Source organism: Coregonus lavaretus, assembly GCF_964263955.1.
Source record: "Coregonus lavaretus genome assembly, chromosome: 26".
Taxonomy (NCBI): domain Eukaryota; kingdom Metazoa; phylum Chordata; class Actinopteri; order Salmoniformes; family Salmonidae; genus Coregonus; species Coregonus lavaretus.
In genome coordinates, this window is record NC_140013.1 from 38,854,305 (window position 1) to 38,874,680 (window position 20,376).

A 20,376-nucleotide genomic window follows, 5' to 3' on the forward strand; every position below is an offset into this window, starting at 1 on the left:
CCACTTGGTTGTGTGGGTATTGCGACCAAACAGTACGGAGACAATGAAGAGGTCAGTTTTCCTTTGTGTGACAGTGCTGTGCTTGGAGTTCTTCTGTTTAATCTCCTCCCAGCCTCAGCCTCAGTCCCAGCCTCAGCAGTGTAGTCTGATAGCGGGTCCCTCTGCCCTGCCCGTGCTACAGAGGGAGGGGGATGTGATGCTTGGGGGCCTCTTCTCCCTCCATGACATGGTGCTAGAGCCTGACCTCTCCTTCAACTCCAAACCAGCCGCCACACGCTGCACCGGGTGAGGGTCTGAGCTAGTCCTAGACTGCGGCCATCACCATGTAAGGATTCAGTGTAGGACTCATCCCTCTGTCCTCTCCTCTCCCATGCAGGTTTAACTTCCGGACATTCCGCTGGATGCAGACCATGATGTTTGCCATCGAGGAGATCAACAGAGATGATAATCTGCTCCCCAACTTCACTCTGGGATATAAGATATATGATTCCTGCAGTACTCCTTACCAAGCCTTGAGGGCTTCTATGGAACTGATGGGGGGAGAAGGGGAGGGAGAAGGAGAGGGGGAGGGGGGGTCCTGTCGTGGCATGGTACCGGTGGTCATTGGGGATGGAGGCTCCACTCTGTCTCTGGTGGTGGCTCGCTTCCTGGGAGTCTTCAGAGTGCCTCAGGTAGGCAGACTGACCACTCACATCAACAGTATACACTAATCAAATCAAATCAAATTTTGTGCCGAATACAACAGGTTCACCTTACAGTGAAATGCTTACTTACAAGCCCTTAACCAACAATGCAGTTTTTAAGAAAATAAAAAAAGTGTTAAGTAAAAAATGTATCAGTAAAAAATTGAAAATAGCAAATAATTAAAGAGCAGCGGTAAAATAAACTAACAGTAGGGATGCTATATGCAATGCAAATAGTCCGGGTATCCATGATTAGCTGTTCAGGAGTCTTATAATGGGGGTAGAAGCTGTTAAGAAGCCTTTTGCTCCGGTACTGCTTGCCGTGCAGTAGCAGAGAGAACAGTCTATGACTAGGGTGGCTGGAGACTTTGACAATTTTTAAGTCCTTCCTCCCACTTCACAATTTTAAGATGTTACTAACAGAAGTACATTGAGGAGCTACTTTCTCCTCTAATCCTCTCTCTCTCTCGCTCTATTTTCTCTCTCTCTCTCTCTGTCTCTTTTCTCTCTCTCTCTCTCGCTCTATTTTCTCTCTCTCTCTCTCTCTCTCTCTCTCTCTCTCTCTCTTCTCTCTCTCTCTCTCTCTCTCTCTCTCTCTCTCTCTCTCTCTCTCTCTCTCTCTCCATCTCTCTCTCTCTCTCTCTCCCTCTCTCTCTCTCTCTCTCTCTCTCTCTCTCTCTCTCTCTCTCTCTCTCTCTCTCTCTCTCTCTCTCTCTCTCTCTCTCTCTCTCTCTCTCTCTCTCTCTCTCTCTCTCTCTCAGGTCAGTTATTTCTCCAGCTGTGCGTGTCTCAGTAACAAGGCAGAGTTCCCAGCCTTCCTCAGGACCATGCCCAGTGACTTCTTCCAGGTGACTTCTCATTCCATGTAACTCTCTAACTCATCCACTTTCTGTCTCTGGTATAAATCACTATCTAATCTGTACTCTAGCCGGTTTGGTAGCAATTGAGCGTGGGGAAAAAGTGAATCCCTGTCTGATTTCCCAGGTGGATGCTCTGGTGCAGCTCGTCCAGCACTTTGGCTGGACATGGGTGGGTGTGGTTGCCGGGGACGATGCTTATGGTCATGGGGGAGCCCAGATATTTTCTGAGGAGGTTTGTGGGATATGGTGTATTATTTTGTCCAGTGTGGAGGAATATACAATGTGAATGTGTTATGGCTTAAAGTGTCTGCTAAGTGACCATAGTATACCATTATAGGTCCAGAAGCTCGGTGCCTGCGTGGCCCTCCATGAAATCATCCCCAAAAACCACGCGGAGGGGGCCATGGCCTCCATCGTGGCCCGTATTCGGTCCTCCGGGGCAGGGGTGGTTCTGGTGTTTGCCCTGGAGCAGGATGCTGGAGCTCTGTTTGACGAGGCCCTGCGGCAGGGTCTGACAGGGGTGCAGTGGCTGGCCAGCGAAGCCTGGAGTACAGCCTCAGTCCTCTCCACCCCTCCCCGCTTCCTCCCCATCCTCCAGGGCTCCATGGGCTTTGCCATCCGCCGAGCTGTACACATCCCTGGGCTACAGAAGTTCCTGCTGCGTCTGCACCCCTCCAGCCAAGACGCCTCCAAGGACCCGTTCCTACGCCCCTTCTGGGAGGAGATGTTTGGGTGTAGCCTGCAGGGTGTTGGGGGTGTAGGTGGTCGTGGGGGTAAACCTCTGTGCTCTGGGTCTGAGGACGTGGGCAGTGTGAGGAACATCTACTCTGACGTGTCTCAGTTGAGGATATCCTATAACGTGTACAAGGCTGTGTACGCCATCGCCCACGCACTGCAGGCTATGAGGAGCTGTGAGACAGGAAGAGGACTCTGCCCAGATACTGGCGTCATACAGCCATGGCAGGTACTGGACTGGCACTGCTTAGCTCAATGTACTGACGTTTTAAACAAGAAAAATAGTTACTTTTAAATATAGTTTTGGACTGGCACTGCTTAGCTCAATGTACTGACGTTTTAAACAAGAAAAATAGTTACTTTTAAATATACTTTTGGACTGGCACTGCTTAGCTCAATGTACTGACGTTTTAAACAAGAAAAATAGTTACTTTTAAATATAGTTTTGGACTGGCACTGCTTAGCTCAATGTACTGATGTTTTAAACAAGAAAAATTGTTACTTTTAAATATAGTTTTAGACAAACATTTATTTTACTTTTATATATAATTTTAAGTAAGAAAAATAGTTACTTTTGAATATAGTTTTAAACAAGATAAATGGTTACTTTTAAACATTCTGAATGCACGCCCGATTGTCGCTGACTCTCCTCAGCTCCTGCATTACCTGAAGCAGGTGGAGTTCTCTAACTCGTTTGGAGATGAGACTAAGTTTGATGTGAACGGGGACCCAGTGGCTGAGTATGACCTAGTGAACTGGCAGTTAGGGGCAGAGGGCCAGGTGGAGTTTGTCACAGTGGGGAGGTTTGACGAGACCACCAGCCTTGGCAGGAAGAAACTACACATCCAGGAAACGGACATCATCTGGAATGGAAACCAGACAACAGTAAGGCTCTCATAAATGTCTGAACTTCTTCTTTGGAAAAATAAAATTGTATTTCTTAGAAAATGGGGAGGCAAAGAATAGCTGGAGGGAATGGATGCAACAGAGAACATTCATTTCAGTCAACATCATCCAACTATAATGTCTGTTAAATGTTGTTTTGTAAGAAACTGCATTTCATAGTTTCGTTTTCCATTTCAGATTTATTCTTTTGAATCACATGATCATAGAATATGGTCAAATAATACATTAATTAAGTCGAATTTGTATTATTATTATTATTATTATTTATTTTTTTATCTCTGTTGCTCTTGTGTGTGTGTTCCTGTGCATTCATGTGGGTGTGTTTAATTCTGACTGGAGTAGTGTGTGATCTCCCTCCCCTCAGGTCCCTCTGTCAGTGTGCAGTAGAAGCTGCACCCCAGGGACTCGGAGGGCCATCAGGCCTCACTTCCCCATCTGCTGCTTTGACTGTGTGGTCTGCGCAGCAGGGGAGATGACCAATCAGACAGGTGAGTGCAGTCTACAACGTGTATGGATGAGAGAGTGTGTTGTCATAACTCAGCCTCACTAGAGAAATATGTATTCTCTTCTCCAGATGCTATAGAGTGTGTGCGCTGCCTGCCTGAGTTCTGGTCCAATGAGGAGGGCACAGCCTGCGTCCCCAAGCAAGTTGACTTCCTGTCCTACGGTGACACAATGGGTATCACTCTGCTCTCCGTGGCCCTCCTGGGGTCCTTCTGCACTGCCACGGTCGTCCTCATATTCGCCTGTCACCGCGCCTCACCCATCGTCAGGGCCAACAACTCTGAGCTGAGCTTCCTGCTGCTCTTCTCCTTGACTCTGTGTTTTCTGTGTTCTCTTACTTTCATTGGCCGGCCCTCTGAGTGGTCCTGTATGCTGCGCCATACAGCGTTTGGGATCACCTTCGTCCTCTGCATCTCTTGTGTTCTGGGGAAAACAATAGTGGTGTTGATGGCCTTCAGGGCTACACTTCCAAGCAGTAATGTCATGAAATGGTTTGGGCTTCCACAGCAGAGAGCCTTCATCTCACTCTGTACTCTGGTCCAGGTAGAAACGTTGTATCATCTTTTATAGACCCGGTTGTTCTCTTTGTATCATGCACCCTGGTTGGACTGTTAGCTATCAACATTACAATTATTTTCCTCCCCCCAGGTGGTGATCTGTGCTGTGTGGCTGGCTGTGGCTCCTCCCACCCCGCGCAGACTGATGACACGTGAGAGTGCCAGTGTCATCCTCCTGTGTGATGAGGGCTCAGCCCTGGGCTTCTGTCTGGTGCTGGGCTACATCGGCCTGCTGGCCTCTCTCTGTCTCCTCTTAGCCTTCCTGGCCAGGAAACTCCCAGACAACTTCAACGAGGCCAAGTTCATCACCTTCAGCATGCTGATCTTCTGTGCCGTGTGGGTGGCCTTCGTCCCTGCCTACGTCAGCTCTCCTGGGAAGTACTCCACGGCCACGGAGGTGTTTGCCATCCTGGCCTCCAGTTACGGCCTGCTGACCTGCCTCTTCCTCCCTAAATGTTACATCATCCTGCTGAAGCCTGGAAAGAACAACAGGAAACAACTCATGGCCAAGTCTGCACCTGACAAGACGTTATAGTTGATCTTACAACTTCTATAACTTGGATCAGGGATGGGCAACTGGCCGCCCGCCTCCCTTTTGCAGGCCCGCGGATTACTTTACTGTTGAGAGTTAGAATAGTACAATACACAAGGTCATATTTAGAAATGTGGCTGTGCATCAGCATTTTCCTCTTGTTATGTCAGTCACTGACAGCCACTCAATTAACCCATGTCAGCTAACATTTTCTAGATTGGTCTAGCCAGCTATCTAAACTTGTAGTAATCATGGTCAAATTACCACTCTCACTCAGATATCATATTCAAAACGGAATATACTACAACCTATGGCAAAATGAGTAGAATTGCATGAAATTAGTTATAGCATTGCTAAATGTGTAGAATTGCAGAAAACTTGCTTTAAAACTTGTGTAGATATGCAGGAAATTAAATCTAAAACTTTTTCTCTCTGCTGTCAAGAGTGGGGCTGCTAAAATGTTTTGCTAGCAGGGAGGGGGGCCCCCCCAACAAAATGTAGCTTAGGACCCTAAATAAGGTTAGGGCCGGCTTTTACTGCATGTGTGGGCATGAATGTGGGTAGGCAGACCCGCAAGCCACTGCGGCCACACATGAGTTCAGATTTTATGTGGCCCCTCCCTGATTTAGATTGTGTGGAAATTATAATGTAGCTTCCAAAAGTTCAATCAGGAAGTCTGAATGTTCGTTTAACGTTATCCAGGAAGCATAACATAATACCCATGAATACACACTTATCATCAGCATAGTGGGAATGAATACACACGTATCATCAGCATAGTGGGAATGAATACACACATATCATCATCAGCATAGTGGGAATGAATACAGACATATCATCATCAAAGTGGGAATGAATACACACATATCATCAGCATAGTGGGAATGAATACACACATATCATCAGCATAGTGGGAATGAATACAGACATATCATCAGCATAGTGGGAATGAATACACACATATCATCAGCATAGTGGGAATGAATACAGACATATCATCATCAGCATAGTGGGAATGAATACACACATATCATCATCAGCATAGTGGGAATGAATACAGACATATCATCATCAGCATAGTGGGAATGAATACAGACATATCATCATCAGCATAGTGGGAATGAATACAGACATATCATCATCAGCATAGTGGGAATGAATACAGACATATCATCATCAGCATAGTGGGAATGAATACAGACATATCATCATCAGCATAGTGGGAATGAATACAGACATATCATCATCAGCATAGTGGGAATGAATACAGACATATCATCATCAGCATAGTGGGAATGAATACACACATATCATCATCAAAGTGGGAATGAATACACACATATCATCAGAATAGTGGGAATGAATACACACATATCATCAGCATAGTGGGAATGAATACAGACGTATCATCATCATAAGCATAGTGGGAATGAATACATACATATCATCAGAGTGTTGTTCCAGAAAAACGCATGTCAAAATGTTATAAATTGATTTGCATTTTAATGAGGGAAATAAGTATTTGACCCCTCTGCAAAACATGACTTAGTACTTGGTGGCAAAACCCTTGTTGGCAATCACAGAGGTCAGACGTTTCTTGTAGTTGGCCACCAGGTTTGCACACATCTCAGGAGGGATTTTGTTCCACTCCTCCTTGCAGATCTTCTCCAAGTCATTAAGGTTTCGAGGCTGACGTTTGGCAACTCGAACCTTCAGCTCCCTCCACAGATTTTCTATGGGATTAAGGTCTGGAGACTGGCTAGGCCACTCCAGGACCTTAATGTGCTTCTTCTTGAGCCACTCCTTTGTTGCCTTGGCCGTGTGTTTTGGGTCATTGTCATGCTGGAATAACCATCCACGACCCATTTTCAATGTCCCTGGCTGAGGGAAGGAGGTTCTCACCCAAGATTTGACGGTACATGGCCCCATCCATCGTCCCTTTGATGCGGTGAAGTTGTCCTGTCCCCTTAGCAGAAAAACACCCCCAAAGCATAATGTTTCCACCTCCATGTTTAACAGTGGGGATGGTGTTCTTGGGGTCATAGGCAGCATTCCTCCTCCTCCAAACACGGCAAGTTGAGTTGATGCAAAGAGCTCGATTTTGGTCTCATCTGACCATAACACTTTCACCCAGTTCTCCTCAGAATCTTTCAGATGTTCATTGGCAAACTTCAGACGGCCCTGTATATGTGCTTTCTTGAGCAGGGGGACCTTGCGGGCACTGCAGGATTTCAGTCCTTCACGGCGTAGTGTGTTACCAATTGTTTTCTTGGTGACTATGGTCCCAGCAGCCTTGAGATCATTGACAAGATCCTCTCGTGTAGTTCTGGGCTGATTCCTCACCGTTCTCATGATCATTGCAACTCCACGAGGTGAGATCTTGCATGGAGCCCCAGGCTGAGGGAGATTGACAGTTATTTTGTGTCACCTTCTCACCAAGCTGCTTGGCGATGGTCTTGTAGCCCATTCCAGCCTTGTGTAGGTCTACAATCTTGTCCCTGACATCCTTGGAGAGCTCTTTGGTCTTGGCCATGGTGGAGAGTTTGGAATCTGATTGATTGATTGCTTCTGTGGACAGGTGTCTTTTATACAGGTAACAAGCTGAGGTTAGGAGCACTCCCTTTAAGAGTGTGTGCCTAATCTCAGCTCGTTACCTGTATAAAACACACCTGGGAGCCAGAAATCTTTCTGATTGAGAGGGGGTCAAATACTTATTTCCCTCATTAAAATGCAAATCAATTTATAACATTTTTGATTTTCTGGATTTTTGTTGTTGTTATTCTGTCTCTCACTGTTCAAATAAACCTACCATAAAAATTATAGACTGATCATTTCTTTGTCAGTGGGCAAACGTACAAAATCAGCAGGGGATCAAATACTTTTTTTCCCTCACTGTATATGTCAACTTACCCATGCTCTCTCACCTGCTGTATTTCAGCAACAGTTTTCGACAACCGTCCACCTCCCCACCACTGACTGTTATAATAGCCTGAAATGCTCGTCATTGGAACTCCTTTCCCTAGAGTGCAGGGGGGGGTTCGATTGCAGCTGCCCAACAAAGGCATCTAACTTTGAGGAGCATTCCTTGGAGGCCATGCTGCAAACTATTTAATACAATTCCATATTGCATTCTCTTTCTGTTCTTCATTCAGTTCAGCCTTTACTCGAGTACAGTGTGCTGTTGTCCCTCCTCAGAGCCAGTTGTCTACCACAGGAGTGTGCTGTTGTCCCTCCTCAGAGCCAGTTATCTACCACAGGAGTGTGCTGTTGTCCCTCCTCAGAGCCAGTTATCTACCACATGAGTGTGCTGTTGTGCCTCTTCAGAGTCAGTTATTGTAATTAAATATCCTTCATCTTTACATTGATCCTCACTCAGATTGTCCTCCGACACCTCTCTCAGATCTTTGTAGCGTTTGACAGGTATCCTAATAAAATAAGAGTTATCTCTCACTGCAGGAGAACAAACATGAATTATCCTCCTCTTTCACTGCTGAGTCAGAAATCCACCCCTGCCTGCCTCCGGTAGCCCTGCAGGCTAGCACAGGCCAGAGTGATGAGAGGGGCCAGAATGATGAGAGAGGCCAGAATGATGAGAGATGCCAGTAATGAGTGAGGCCAGAGTGATGAGAGGGACCAGAATGATGAGAGGGGCAAGAGTGATGAGAGGGGCAAGAGTATTGAGTGAGTCCAGCCCTGCATGTGTGTGCATTGTACAATCAATAGGTGAGAGAGAGCCACAATATCATATTAATTTGTATATATCCACTGTATACTTGAATAGTGGCAAAGTTGATTCCTGTTTCAGTCAAGTCTTTGGTCACATTTGCAAAAACACCCTAATGATTAGTTGACTTTAGTGCCTCCCACAATGCAAGTAAAGGCTGCAGGATGCAGTTGGTGAAGAGCAACTGAAGAAACTTTCAGTCGCCTATCTTTTACTTCAACACAGATGGAAACCACTGGCCTATCTTTGACTTCCCCACAGATGGAAACCACTATGGATACCATTTGTCTATCATTGACTTCACCACAGATGGAAACCACTGGTCTAACTTTGACTTCACCACAGAAGGAAACCACTGGTCTATCTTTCACTTCACCATAGAAGGAAACCACTGGCCTATCTTTGACTTCACCACAGATTCAAACCACTGGCCTATCTTTGACTTCACCACAGATTCAAACCACTGGCCTATCTTTGACTTCCCCACAGATGCAAACCACTGGTCTATCTTTCACTTCACCATAGAAGGAAACCACTGGCCTATCTTTGACTTCACCACAGATTCAAACCACTGGCCTATCTTTGACTTCCCCACAGATGGAAGCCACTGGTCTAACTTTGACTTCGTCACAGATGGAAACCACTGTTCTATTTTTGACTTCACCACAGATGGAAACCATTTGTCTATCATTGACTTCACCACAGATGGAAACCACTGGCCTATCTTTGACTTCACCACAGATGGAAACCACTGTTCTATTTTTGACTTCACCACAGATGGAAACCACTGTCCTATCTTTCACTTCACCACAGATGTCACCACTGGCCTATCTTTGACATCATCATATATGGAAACCACTGGCCTATCTTTGACTTCCCCACAGATGGAAACCACTGGCCAATCTTTGACTTCCCCACAGATGGAAACCACTAGTGTATCTTTGACTTCCCCATCTATTGTTATCTCCAATGTTTTGGCATCTTCCATAAAATGCAGCCGTGGATCAGCCATAGAAATAGTTACAAGGAATAAGATGAAGTTCCGGTAATATGGAAAACTATTGAAAGATAGCTAATATGCATTTTTCTACATTGTAATAGACACGGTGCAACCTTTGGTAGGTAGGCTGCTGGCAGGCTTCGGCTGTGGTACAGCGAAGCCAAGTCAGCCCGTGCTAATGGTTCTCACAGGGGAAGTGAAATGAAAGGCTACAATGACTTTGCTTACGATCATGCACACCCCAAATGACATGTAACTATACTGTAAGTTCCTTGAATTTAATTTCTTCAGGTGCCTTTTCATTATCTGAATAGACACTTGTGGTTTCTAGCTAATGTTATACCAATCAAAGCAGTGTCTTGTCTTACGCTGAGGGCAGCGTCTTAGCCATAGGCTAAGCTGCATGATAGTACGTGGATAACGTACCGGAATATTGAGCCAGTCATAATGGGGTTCCATCATTCGACTCGTACCCTTGTGTGTTGGCTTTGATGTGATTCTCGAAAAAAGTATTGAGCTTCCCTGGCAGTGGAGAATGTGTGTGTTGTGTTCTGGAAGGTCAAGATGAGTTTTGCCGGGTGGATGACTAAAACGATAACTTATTGACTTACATCGTTGTGCAACATCGTGGGTAAGTTCTGGGCATCTTTCAGCTTGAACAAGTGGATTTCTACTGGTGTGGGTATTTAGTACAGTATGATGTAACATCTGCCTCAATGGAGCCATCAGATGTTGTTGAAGAACAGATACTGTATCTCCTGTGCTATTACATTACCTTCAATAACATCAACCTCATAGGCTTTCTCCAATTACCCCCAATTACCTGTTCCCCAAGTTATCCTCCAATAACAAGCCCCAATTAACACCATCCTGCCCCTCCCGTCCCTACAAGCACCCCCTGGTGGCTGTGTACTTGTTTTTTAGCCGGGGGCTCATTTCTCCCTATATCAACAGGTCCCCTTCTCTCCTCTTCCTCTCCCTCTTTCACTCTCACACTCTCTGAAGGAGATGACAGACTGACAGACATTCCATCCTCTCTCTCTCTGTCTGTCTGTCTGTCTGTCTACCAGGATCAGGTTTACTGTTGCTAGGTAGGGCAGAGGTAGAACAAGGTTTTGTGTGTCTATAACTGTTGTTTCATACATGTCTGGTGACAGGTGTCTGTGGCGTATGGTGTATCTCTTCATTGATAGCACTTTTTGTTCATGTCATTCTATCTACTCAGTGTTCTGTCTGTAAGGTCTTGGTTTGATCTCTCCTCCAGGTGACGGTACTCTCCCAGTCCTCGGCCTTGTCTCTCTCCAGGTGATGTGCCTGTGTGGCTGGCTGGGGCTGCTCTACTGCCTCCATGTCCCTGGGTCTGTCTGGGGTCTGGCTGGAGATGGAGGGGGGGCTTGTCGGCTGATGGCTAAGCCCGTCTCCGGCAGTGTTTATCGGGCAGGAGATGTTGTCATTGGGGGCCTGTTCCCCATCCATGTGGAAGCCCCTCTGCCAGAGCAGGAGTTCAGGAGCATTAAGGGAAATTCTACCTGTACAATGTACGCAGCTTGTGTGATAACAGCTTTGTGTCATTGTGTTTTCACTTGTGTACAGTGTATTCAGTTACCTCCTATCTTCCCGTTTCTTCCCGTTTCTTCCGTCTGTCAGTTTCTACCAGCGTGCTTACCGCTGGTTCCAGACTATGATCTTTGCAGTGGAGGAAATTAACCGTGACCCAACCCTCCTGCCTAACCTCACCCTGGGGTTCCTGGCTGCTGACACATGTCTGGCAGAGGGCACCACCCTGGGGGCAGCCCTAGCCATGGTGACCGGCCAGGAGGCCTCCGTGGCGGGCACAGAGTGTGGCGCAACCCCTGAGGTTCCCGTCATCATCGGGGATGCCCGCTCCTCAGCCTCCATTGTGGTGGCACAGACCCTCGGGCCATTTGATTTACCCATGGTGAGGCTTAGGGTTGGATTACAGGTTGGGATGAAATGATGACTCTCTTACACATTACATTTGAATATCTATCTAGATGACTCGCTCTCTAACATTTACTTTCGCTCACCCTCTGCTCTCTGTCGCTTAAAAATTATAATTCTCCCTGTCTCTCTCTCTCTCTCTCCCTGTCTCTCTCTCTCTCTCTCTCTCTCTCTCTCTCTCTCTCTCTCTCTCTCTCTCTCTCTCTCTCTCTCACTCTCTCTCTCTCTCTCTCTCTCTCTCTCTCTCTCTCTCTCTCTATCTCTCCCAGGTGAGTTACTTTGCCTCCTGTGCGTGTTTGAGTGACAACTGGAGGTACCCCTCGTTCTTCCGTACGGTACCCAGCGATGCCTTCCAGGCTCTGGGCATGGCCAGGCTGCTGCGTCGGCTGGGCTGGGTGTGGGTGGGGCTGGTGTCTGGGGATGATGACTATGGCAAGTTTGGTATTCAGCTGCTTCTCCAAGAGCTTCAGGGATCTGGGGTGTGTGTCGCCTACTCTGAGGTCATCTCCAAGGTTTGACCTCACTCTGATGATCTGACAATATACACTTTTTTTGCGCTCTCTTTCTCTCTCTCTCTTTTACTCTTACCCCCCCTCTCTTCTAATCTAACAGAAACCCTCTCTCTGATTTTCTCTGACTCTCTTCCCTCTCTCTCACTGATGGTCATCCCCAAGGCACCGTCTAAGAGACAGATCAGGCACATCGTGGACACCATCAGAGGATCTACTGCCAGAGTGGTGGTGACATTCGCTATCACAAAGGATGCACGGGTGAGCAGTGACTGGTCAGAGTATTGTTAATTATTTGTTAAACAGCTGTAGCAGTGTCCTTGTCTCTTACCATGTCTTGATGCCCTTTATAGACACAAGCATTTCCTAATTGATAATCTTGTATTTCAGCTGAACTATCTTGTTCTTTTTAACCATCTCATTCTCCAGGCCCTGATGGAAGAGGTTGTCCGTCAGAACATAACAGAAAGGCAGTGGATAGCCTCAGAGGCATGGGTCACTGACTCTACTCTCTCCTCCCCTGAAAACCTGCCCTCTCTTGCCGGGACGATCGGTTTTGCCCTGAAGAAAGCTGTCATTCCCGGCCTGGGGCCTTTCCTAACACGCCTCCATCCTGATGGGGACTACCAGAAGTCTGATCCCTTCCTGAGGGAATTGTGGGAGGAGATATTTGGCTGTTCTCTTGGAGTTGACCTCAGCGTGACCCAGTCGTCCAGGCGACAGTGCAGTGGGTCAGAAGTCATAGGTGAGGGAGAGTTTACACCTAAAACTCTATTTTTGTGTCCTGATTCCCAATGTTGTCTCAGTAAAATAAAGTGTCAATCCTAGGTGAGGGGGAGAGCCAGTACGCTGACGTGTCTCAGCTGAGAGCCAGCTATAATGTGTACAAGGCTGTGTACGCCATCGCTTACGCCATACAGGACATGTTGGCCTGTCGACCAGGGGAGGGAGCCTTTAACGGTGGACAGTGCCCTGATATCAGGAAGCTTCAGCCCAGCCAGGTGACAATGCCATATTAATCTGTTTTCATGTTAACAGCACTAATGTTTCCAGTCAGCATACAGTGAAAACACTTTGTAAGGTTTGAGTACTAAAGGCCCACAGCCACAGTTGGTTCTATCTCTTAATACTGTTCCAATGCCCTTTTCTCTTTGAGATTGTTCATTATCTGAGGGGAGTGAACTTCAGCACTCCTGTGGGGGAATCTTTCCACTTCGACTTGAACGGTGATCCGCCTGCCTCTTATGACATCATCAACTGGCATGTGACCCCCGAGGGTACGGCAGAGTTCGTCCAGGTCGGCCATTTTCTGTCCTCTGAGGGATCGGGCGGCCAGATTCACATCGACATGGGGAAAGTTGTGTGGGGTGGGGGTAGTGGAGATGAGGTGAGAACCATTCAGTTTGGTTTCTCTGAGGCAGAGAGGAGTGTGTGTGTGTCTGTGTGTGTGTGTAATGATGATGACGATAATGATGATGATGAAGATGATGACTGCATCCTCTCCATCCTCTGGTAGGTCCCTGTGTCTGTATGCAGTGCTGCCTGTCCCCCTGGTTCCAGGCATGTGGTACAGAAGGGGAGGCCTGTGTGCTGCTTCGACTGTTTGTCCTGTGCTGAGGGAGAGATCAGCAACACAACAGGTAGTCTATCAACGGTTCTGATTCCAATTCATATTTTTCCTGAATCCTGACTGATCCTGATTTGGACTCCTCCTTCTTCTTCCTTCTCTATCAGGGTCAGTTGAGTGTATTAGGTGTCCAGAGCGGTTCTGGTCCAACCCTGATCATACGGCCTGCATCCCCCAGCTGGTGGACTTCCTCTCCTACAGGGACACCATGGGCGTCATCCTGTCCGTCATCTCAGTTTCCGGGGCAACACTCACAGCCGGTGCCCTGGCCACCTTCCTCTACCACCGTCACACGGCCCTGGTGAGTTGAATCATATGATCATATATAGAGGTACTGGACAGAGATGAGATTGTGTCATATAAGGAGGATATTTCTGATGTAACGCAGTCTAAATTATCTTTCTCTGTCTCATTCCAGGTGAAAGCCAACAACTCTGAGCTCAGCTTCCTGCTCCTGCTGTCACTAAAGCTCTGCTTCCTGTGTGCGCTGGTTTTCATTGGCCAGCCGAAGACGTGGACGTGCATGCTGAGACACACCCTGTTTGGTATAAGCTTTGTGTTGTGCATCTCCTGCCTGCTCAGCAGGACTGTGGTGGTGCTGGTGGCCTTCAGGGCCTCTCTGCCTGGAGAGAACCTGATGAGATACTTCAGCCCCGCCCAGCAGAGGATGGGTATCTCACTCTGCACACTCATCCAGGTGAACATCTAGTTTTTGCTATATTCTATTGGAATTTAAAGGCCCAGTGCAGTCAAAAACTAGATTTTCCTGTGTTTTATATACATTTCCACACTATGAGGTTGGAATCATACTGTGAAATTGTGTGAATGATGATAATGTCCTTTTAGTGTAAGTGATGTTAAAAAAAAATGCTGAAATTCCAGTCGATTTTGGTGGGATGGAGTTTTGGCCTGCCTGGTGACATCACCAGGTGGTAAATGAGTTCATCCTTAAAGTGGAACTGACAGCATTTTAACATTTACATTACAGTCATTTAGCAGACGCTCTTATCCAGAGCAACTTACAGTTAGTGAGTGCATACGTTATTATTATTATAAATTAATTTTTTCATACTGGCCCCCCATGGGAATCGAACCCACAACCCTTGACGTTGAAATTTTTTGACATTTACATTTAGCAGACGCGCTTATCCAGAGCGACTTACAGTTAGTGCATACAATTTTTTTCATACTGGCCCCCCGTGGGAAACGTACCCACAACCCTGGCGTTGCAAACGCCATGCTCTACAAACTGAGCTACATCCCTGCCAGCCATTCCCTCCCTGGACGACGCTGGGCCATGAGTTTAGGCGTAAACTCTCCCTCACCTATTGACTACTTAGCAGATATGAAACAAACAGACAATCAAAAATCAAGCTGCAGAAAAGTACCTTAAAAAGTTTATCTAATGTTCCCTCATTAGATTTTAGTTTATCTTGCTCTGGCTAGCATTAGTTGTTGATCTTGTCGTTGTTGATGTGCATAGGCAACTGAGGGAGAGAGAGAGCCTACCTGTTCATGGTTGTTTGATCAATAGGACTGTGAAGTTCCCAAATGAAAGAGGACTCCTGTGCTATTTACATATTTGCAGAAATGTATTCATGTGTATTTTGTGGCTTTTGGCGAATGCTTTCTAATGATCTAAAGCTGTGCTGTTGCTACTGCCTGTAAAAACACAGTCCAGTTCAAAGTGAATGATGGCAGGCCCGTGTGGCGAATGGCTTATTTGCAAATATGCCTACTGTAGCTCTGATTGGCAATGGCGCACCGGTCTTCATAAACTCTGGTCCTGAACAAGACAGATGTTTTTTATTAGGTTTCATTTTCTGCAGTGTCTATTAATTGTCCAAACGCCCGGCCGCTTTCCCACACACAAATGAAAACGCCCATATCTAAGTGCTGGCTTGTCAGAAAATGTTTTTTTTTTTTTTAAAGGTGTCGTATTCTTCCTGGAGGTGTATATGAAGAGATTTTAATAAGATTTCATGTTGCTAAAACACTGTCAGTTCCACTTTATACTGACACTCAAATCAGTGCCACTGGAAGGGGGGGGGGGGGGAGGAGGAGGGGGGGTCTACAAAGCTAACACGTGGAGTTGTTATAAGATGGTCATATCAAGTATAATTTATCTATTTTATTTAGAATTTTAGTACTTTGAACTTTAGGTATAAAAATATATATATTCATAAATGGAAAAACAGACAAAAAATCTATCAAAGTAAGTTTGTTTTAAAGTGTCTGTCCTATATCTGAGCGATTTAAGAAAGCTCAGGAAATTATACATATTTATTTGACCATATAATAATAAAATTGGGGCACTAAATTACTTCCATATATACTTCCATTCACTTTTTTGACCCGACTACCTTCAGACGAGTCTTGTGAGGCTTGTAGGCGTCCTAGAACTAAACAACCTAAATGTACAATGTCTTGCAAAAGTATTCATCCCCCTTGGCGTTTTTCCTATTTTGTTGCATTACAACCTGTAATTTAAATGGATTTTTATTTGGATTTCTTGTAATGGACATACACAAAATAGTCCAAATTGGTGAAGTGAAATGAAAAAAATAACTTGTTTAAAAAAATCCCAAAAAATAAATAACGGAAAAGTGGTGCATGAATATGTATTCATCCCCTTTGCTATGAATCCCCTAAATAAGATCTGGTGCAACCAATTACCTTCAGAAGTCACATAATTAGTTAAATAAAGTCAACCTGTGTGCAATCTAAGTGTCAAATGATCTGTCACATGTTCTCAGTATTTATACACCTGTTCTGAAAGGCCCCAGAGTCTGCAACACCACTAAGCAAGGGGCACCACCAAGCAAGCGGCACCATGAAGACCAAGGAGCTCTCCAAACAGGTCAGGGACAAAGTTGTGGAGAAGTACCGATCAGGGTTGGGTTAATAATAATATCAGAAACTTTGGAACATCCCACGGAGCACCATTAAATCCATTATTAAAAAATTGAAAGAATATGGCACCACAACAAACCTGCCAAGAGAGGGCCGCCCACCAAAACTCACGGACCAGGCAAGGAGTGCATTAATCAGAGAGGCAACAAAGAGACCAAAGATAACCCTGAAGGAGCTGCAAAGCTCCACAGCGGAGATTGGAGTATCTGTCCATAGGACCACTTTAAGCCGTACACTCCACCGAGCTGGGCTTTACGGAAGAGTGGCCAGAAAAAAGCCATTGCTTAAAGAAAAAAATAAGCAAACATGTTTGGTGTTCGCCAAAAGGCATGTGGGAGACTCCCCAAATATATGGAAGAAGGTACTCTGGTCAGATGAGCTTTTTGGCCATCAAGGAAAACGCTATGTCTGGCTCAAACCCAACACCTCTCATCACCCCGAGATCACCATCCCCACAGTGAAGCATGGTGGTGGCAGCATCATGCTGTGGGGATGTTTTTCATCGGCAGGGACTGGGAAACTGGTCAGAATCGAAGGAATGATGGATGGCGCTAAATACAGGGAAATTCTTGAGGGAAACCTGTTTCAGTCTTCTAGAGATTTGAGACTGGGTTGGAGGTTCACCTTCCAGCAGGACAATGACCCTAAGCATACTGCTAAAGCAATACTCGAGTGGTTTAAGGGGAAACATTTAAATGTCTTGGAATGGCCTAGTCAAAGCCCAGACCTCAATCCAATTGAGAATCTGTGGTGTGATTTAAAGATTGCTATACACCAGTGGAACCCATTTAACTTACATTACATTTTAGTCATTTAGCAGACACTCTTATCCAGAGCGACTTACAGTTAGTGAATACATATTTTTTTTAATACTGGCCCCCCGTGGGAATCAAACCCACAACCCTGGCGTTGCAAACGCCATGCTCTATCAACTGAGCTACATCCCTGCCGGCCATTCCCTGCCCTACCCTGGGCCAATTGTGCGCCGCCCATGAGTCTCCCGGTCGCGGCCGGCTGTGACAGAGCCTGGATTCGAACCAGGATCTCTAGTGGCACAGTTAGCACTGCGATGCAGTGCCTTAGACCACTGCGCCACTTGAAGGAGCTGGAGCAGTTTTGCCTTGAAGAATGGGCAAAAATCCCACTGGCTAGATGTGCCAAGCTTATAGAGACATACCCAAGAGACGTGCAGCTGTAATTGCTGCAAAAGGTGGCTCTACAACGTAATGACTTTGGAGGGGGGGGGGGGGGGGGGGGTGAATAGTTATGCACGCTCATGTTTTCTAGTTTTTTTGTCTTATTTCTTGTTTGTTTCACAATAAAAAATATTTTGAATCTTCAAAGTGGTAGGCACGTTGTGTAAATCAAATGATACAAACCCCCCAAAAAATACATTTTAATTCCAGGTTGTAAGGCAACAAAATAGGAAAAATGCCAAGGGGGGTGAATACTTTCGCAAGCCACTGTATGTGTTCGGTCATATTAGTGTGTAGCCCAAACTGTTCAGACGCTACAGAATTTGGCAGCTACAGACAGAAGTTGGCAGATCGGTGGTACAGACTTCAGACGAGTCCCGTGATGCTACAGATGTTTTTGTGAAAATACAGATTATTGGGGTGTCAAACACCGCTGTAGCTCGGCCACCTTCCACCGCAGATGTGGACGGCCACCATTGGCGGATGCTGTGGATTGAGATGCAGCCCATGCAAAAAAAACTGCTAGCTTAAACAGACAGATTTTTAGTTTTAAAAAAATAATGTTAATTCGATTTCCACGGGGGCGAGGACATCAACTTTGCTAGACCATAAAGAAAGAGAGCTCCGAATCTCTCAGCCAATAACATCTAGTTTTCAGTTTTCCCCTCCCCACTCAGACCACTCCCAGACAGTCCTAGCTAAATTCATCATAACTTATTTTATCTGTAGCCTAATAAACTACATGGAGGACCACACACCACGTAATCGAGTGACTCCAAGTTTACTTTGATATGATGGTTATTATATCAATATTTGCAAATAAAGTTGTTTCCACCACCATTTCTCGACTCAAAAAGATCCCACTTTGTCGAACGAACAATTATCTGTCTGCGTTTTAAAAAATTGTACCGAAACGGCCTGTTTCCATCACAGCTGTCGTAAAAAAAATTATACGGCATGACTTTACTCGCTTAAAAACTGGATGGAAACTTGTTTACTGACCATATTATTTGTTGCTATGGTAACTGCGCTTGCTTTTTCCTTCCAACCCTTTCCCTTCCACAGGTGCTGATCTGTGTGCTGTGGCTGACCCTAGCTCCACCCCGACCTGCTGAGAGAGGGGGCAGAGAGGGTCGGGGGCCGAGAGTGGTCCTGGAGTGTGAGGTGGGCTCTGTGGTCGGCTTCTCTCTGGTGCTGGGCTACATCGGCCTGCTGGCCTCTATCTGTCTCCTCTTAGCCTTCCTGGCCAGGAAACTCCCAGACAACTTCAACGAGGCCAAGTTCATCACCTTCAGCATGCTGATCTTCTGTGCCGTGTGGATCTCCTTCATCCCAGCCTACGTCAGCTCTCCTGGGAAGTACACAGTAGCTGTAGAGATCTTTGCCATCCTGGCCTCCAGCTTTGGGCTGCTGTTCTGTCTGTTTGCTCCAAAGTGTTTCATCATCCTCCTGAGACCAGAGAGAAACACCAAGAAACACATGATGGCCAAATAGAAACCACCAAGAAACACATGATGTCCAAATAGAAACATATGTATTGACCACAGGAGTGTGATGTTGTGCCTCCTCAAAGTCAGTTATTGTAATGAAATATCCTTCATCTTTACATTGATCCTCACTCAGATTGTCCTCTGACACCACTCTCAGAACTTTGTGGTGTTTGACAGGTATCCTAATAAAATAAGAGTTCTCTCTCACTGCAGGTCCACAAACTTTCATTCTCCACCTCTTTCACTGCTCAGTCAGAAATCAACCTCTGGCTGCCTCCTAGACCTTGGGCCCCTGATCTGATAGGATTGGATGGGTGTAATAGCCTATTTATGCTTGATCCGAAAAATGTGGTTGAAGGCATGGTGCTGAGAGAGGCCAGAGTGATGAGAGGGACAAGAGTGTCAGAGCTCTCTGCTGTGACAGGCTGTCATTCGATCATTAAACGTTCCTCTTCTGGAGCTCTAACACACCATGTAAGCATGCCTGGATGTCCCCTGCAAAAACAAACTAGAATGTCAGCCCTTTTTCCACTTGGACGCTGCCGCCCTGCTGCTATCGATTAGCCAGCACTGATTGATCTGTTGCTGTTCCTGCTGAGGCGCTCAGACGACATGGAAGGATATGGGGCCCCGCAGGGGGGGGGGGGGGGGGGGGGTGACTCCAGTTATGGAAGGATATGGGGCCTGCCATGCCAAATAAAGTCCCCCAGCCAAAAAGTGTCCCCACTCCCCCGCGTCACAATGGGATTCGATTAAACTATTAGCGTCCATTGCTATATCAACGGTGTGATGACCTAGTGATTCGAATTTTGGAGATCATTTTTACAGCCTAAATGACATTATTTTCATCCCTCTATGCAAACAAGGCTGATTTCCACGACAATTTCACTGTTTAAACGAGTTTTGTTTAGCTAATAAAATGAAAATATTACTTCGAACTACTTTTGCGTACCTTGTTAACATTACAACATGAAATCCATGTCTTAAACGTTGCTACATTTCGGAAATAGCAAAGAAAATGTGGTCTGTTTGACACATTAATGCTACTTACCTTACAGATCACAAAGTCAGCTAATTTCCACTCCATTCATATGCAAATCCATTTGATTTATACTCTGGCTTGTCTGGCTGTCATGTTTATATTTTAACCTACCCTTCCCTTATCTACACTGAAATAA

The 20,376-nt window shown here is 45.9% G+C and overlaps 1 protein-coding gene across 1 annotated transcript; it reads left to right on the top strand.

Moving 5' to 3' along the window:
* Positions 1-172: 172 nt before the first annotated feature.
* Positions 173-19,202, top strand: LOC311102033 (uncharacterized protein; the record flags this gene model as incomplete). The annotated part of the gene is made up of 20 exons (XM_084143250.1): positions 173-285; positions 377-671; positions 1,445-1,531; positions 1,668-1,775; positions 1,881-2,507; positions 2,933-3,163; positions 3,549-3,672; positions 3,759-4,231; positions 4,337-4,759; positions 10,807-11,039; positions 11,149-11,440; positions 11,733-11,975; positions 12,138-12,233; positions 12,402-12,717; positions 12,801-12,973; positions 13,129-13,359; positions 13,489-13,612; positions 13,707-13,900; positions 14,018-14,296; positions 18,774-19,202. The coding sequence occupies exons 1-20, from the start codon at positions 197-199 to the stop codon at positions 19,200-19,202; spliced, it is 5,067 nt and encodes a 1,688-aa protein (XP_083999376.1). The 5' UTR covers positions 173-196.
* Positions 19,203-20,376: the final 1,174 nt, after the last annotated feature.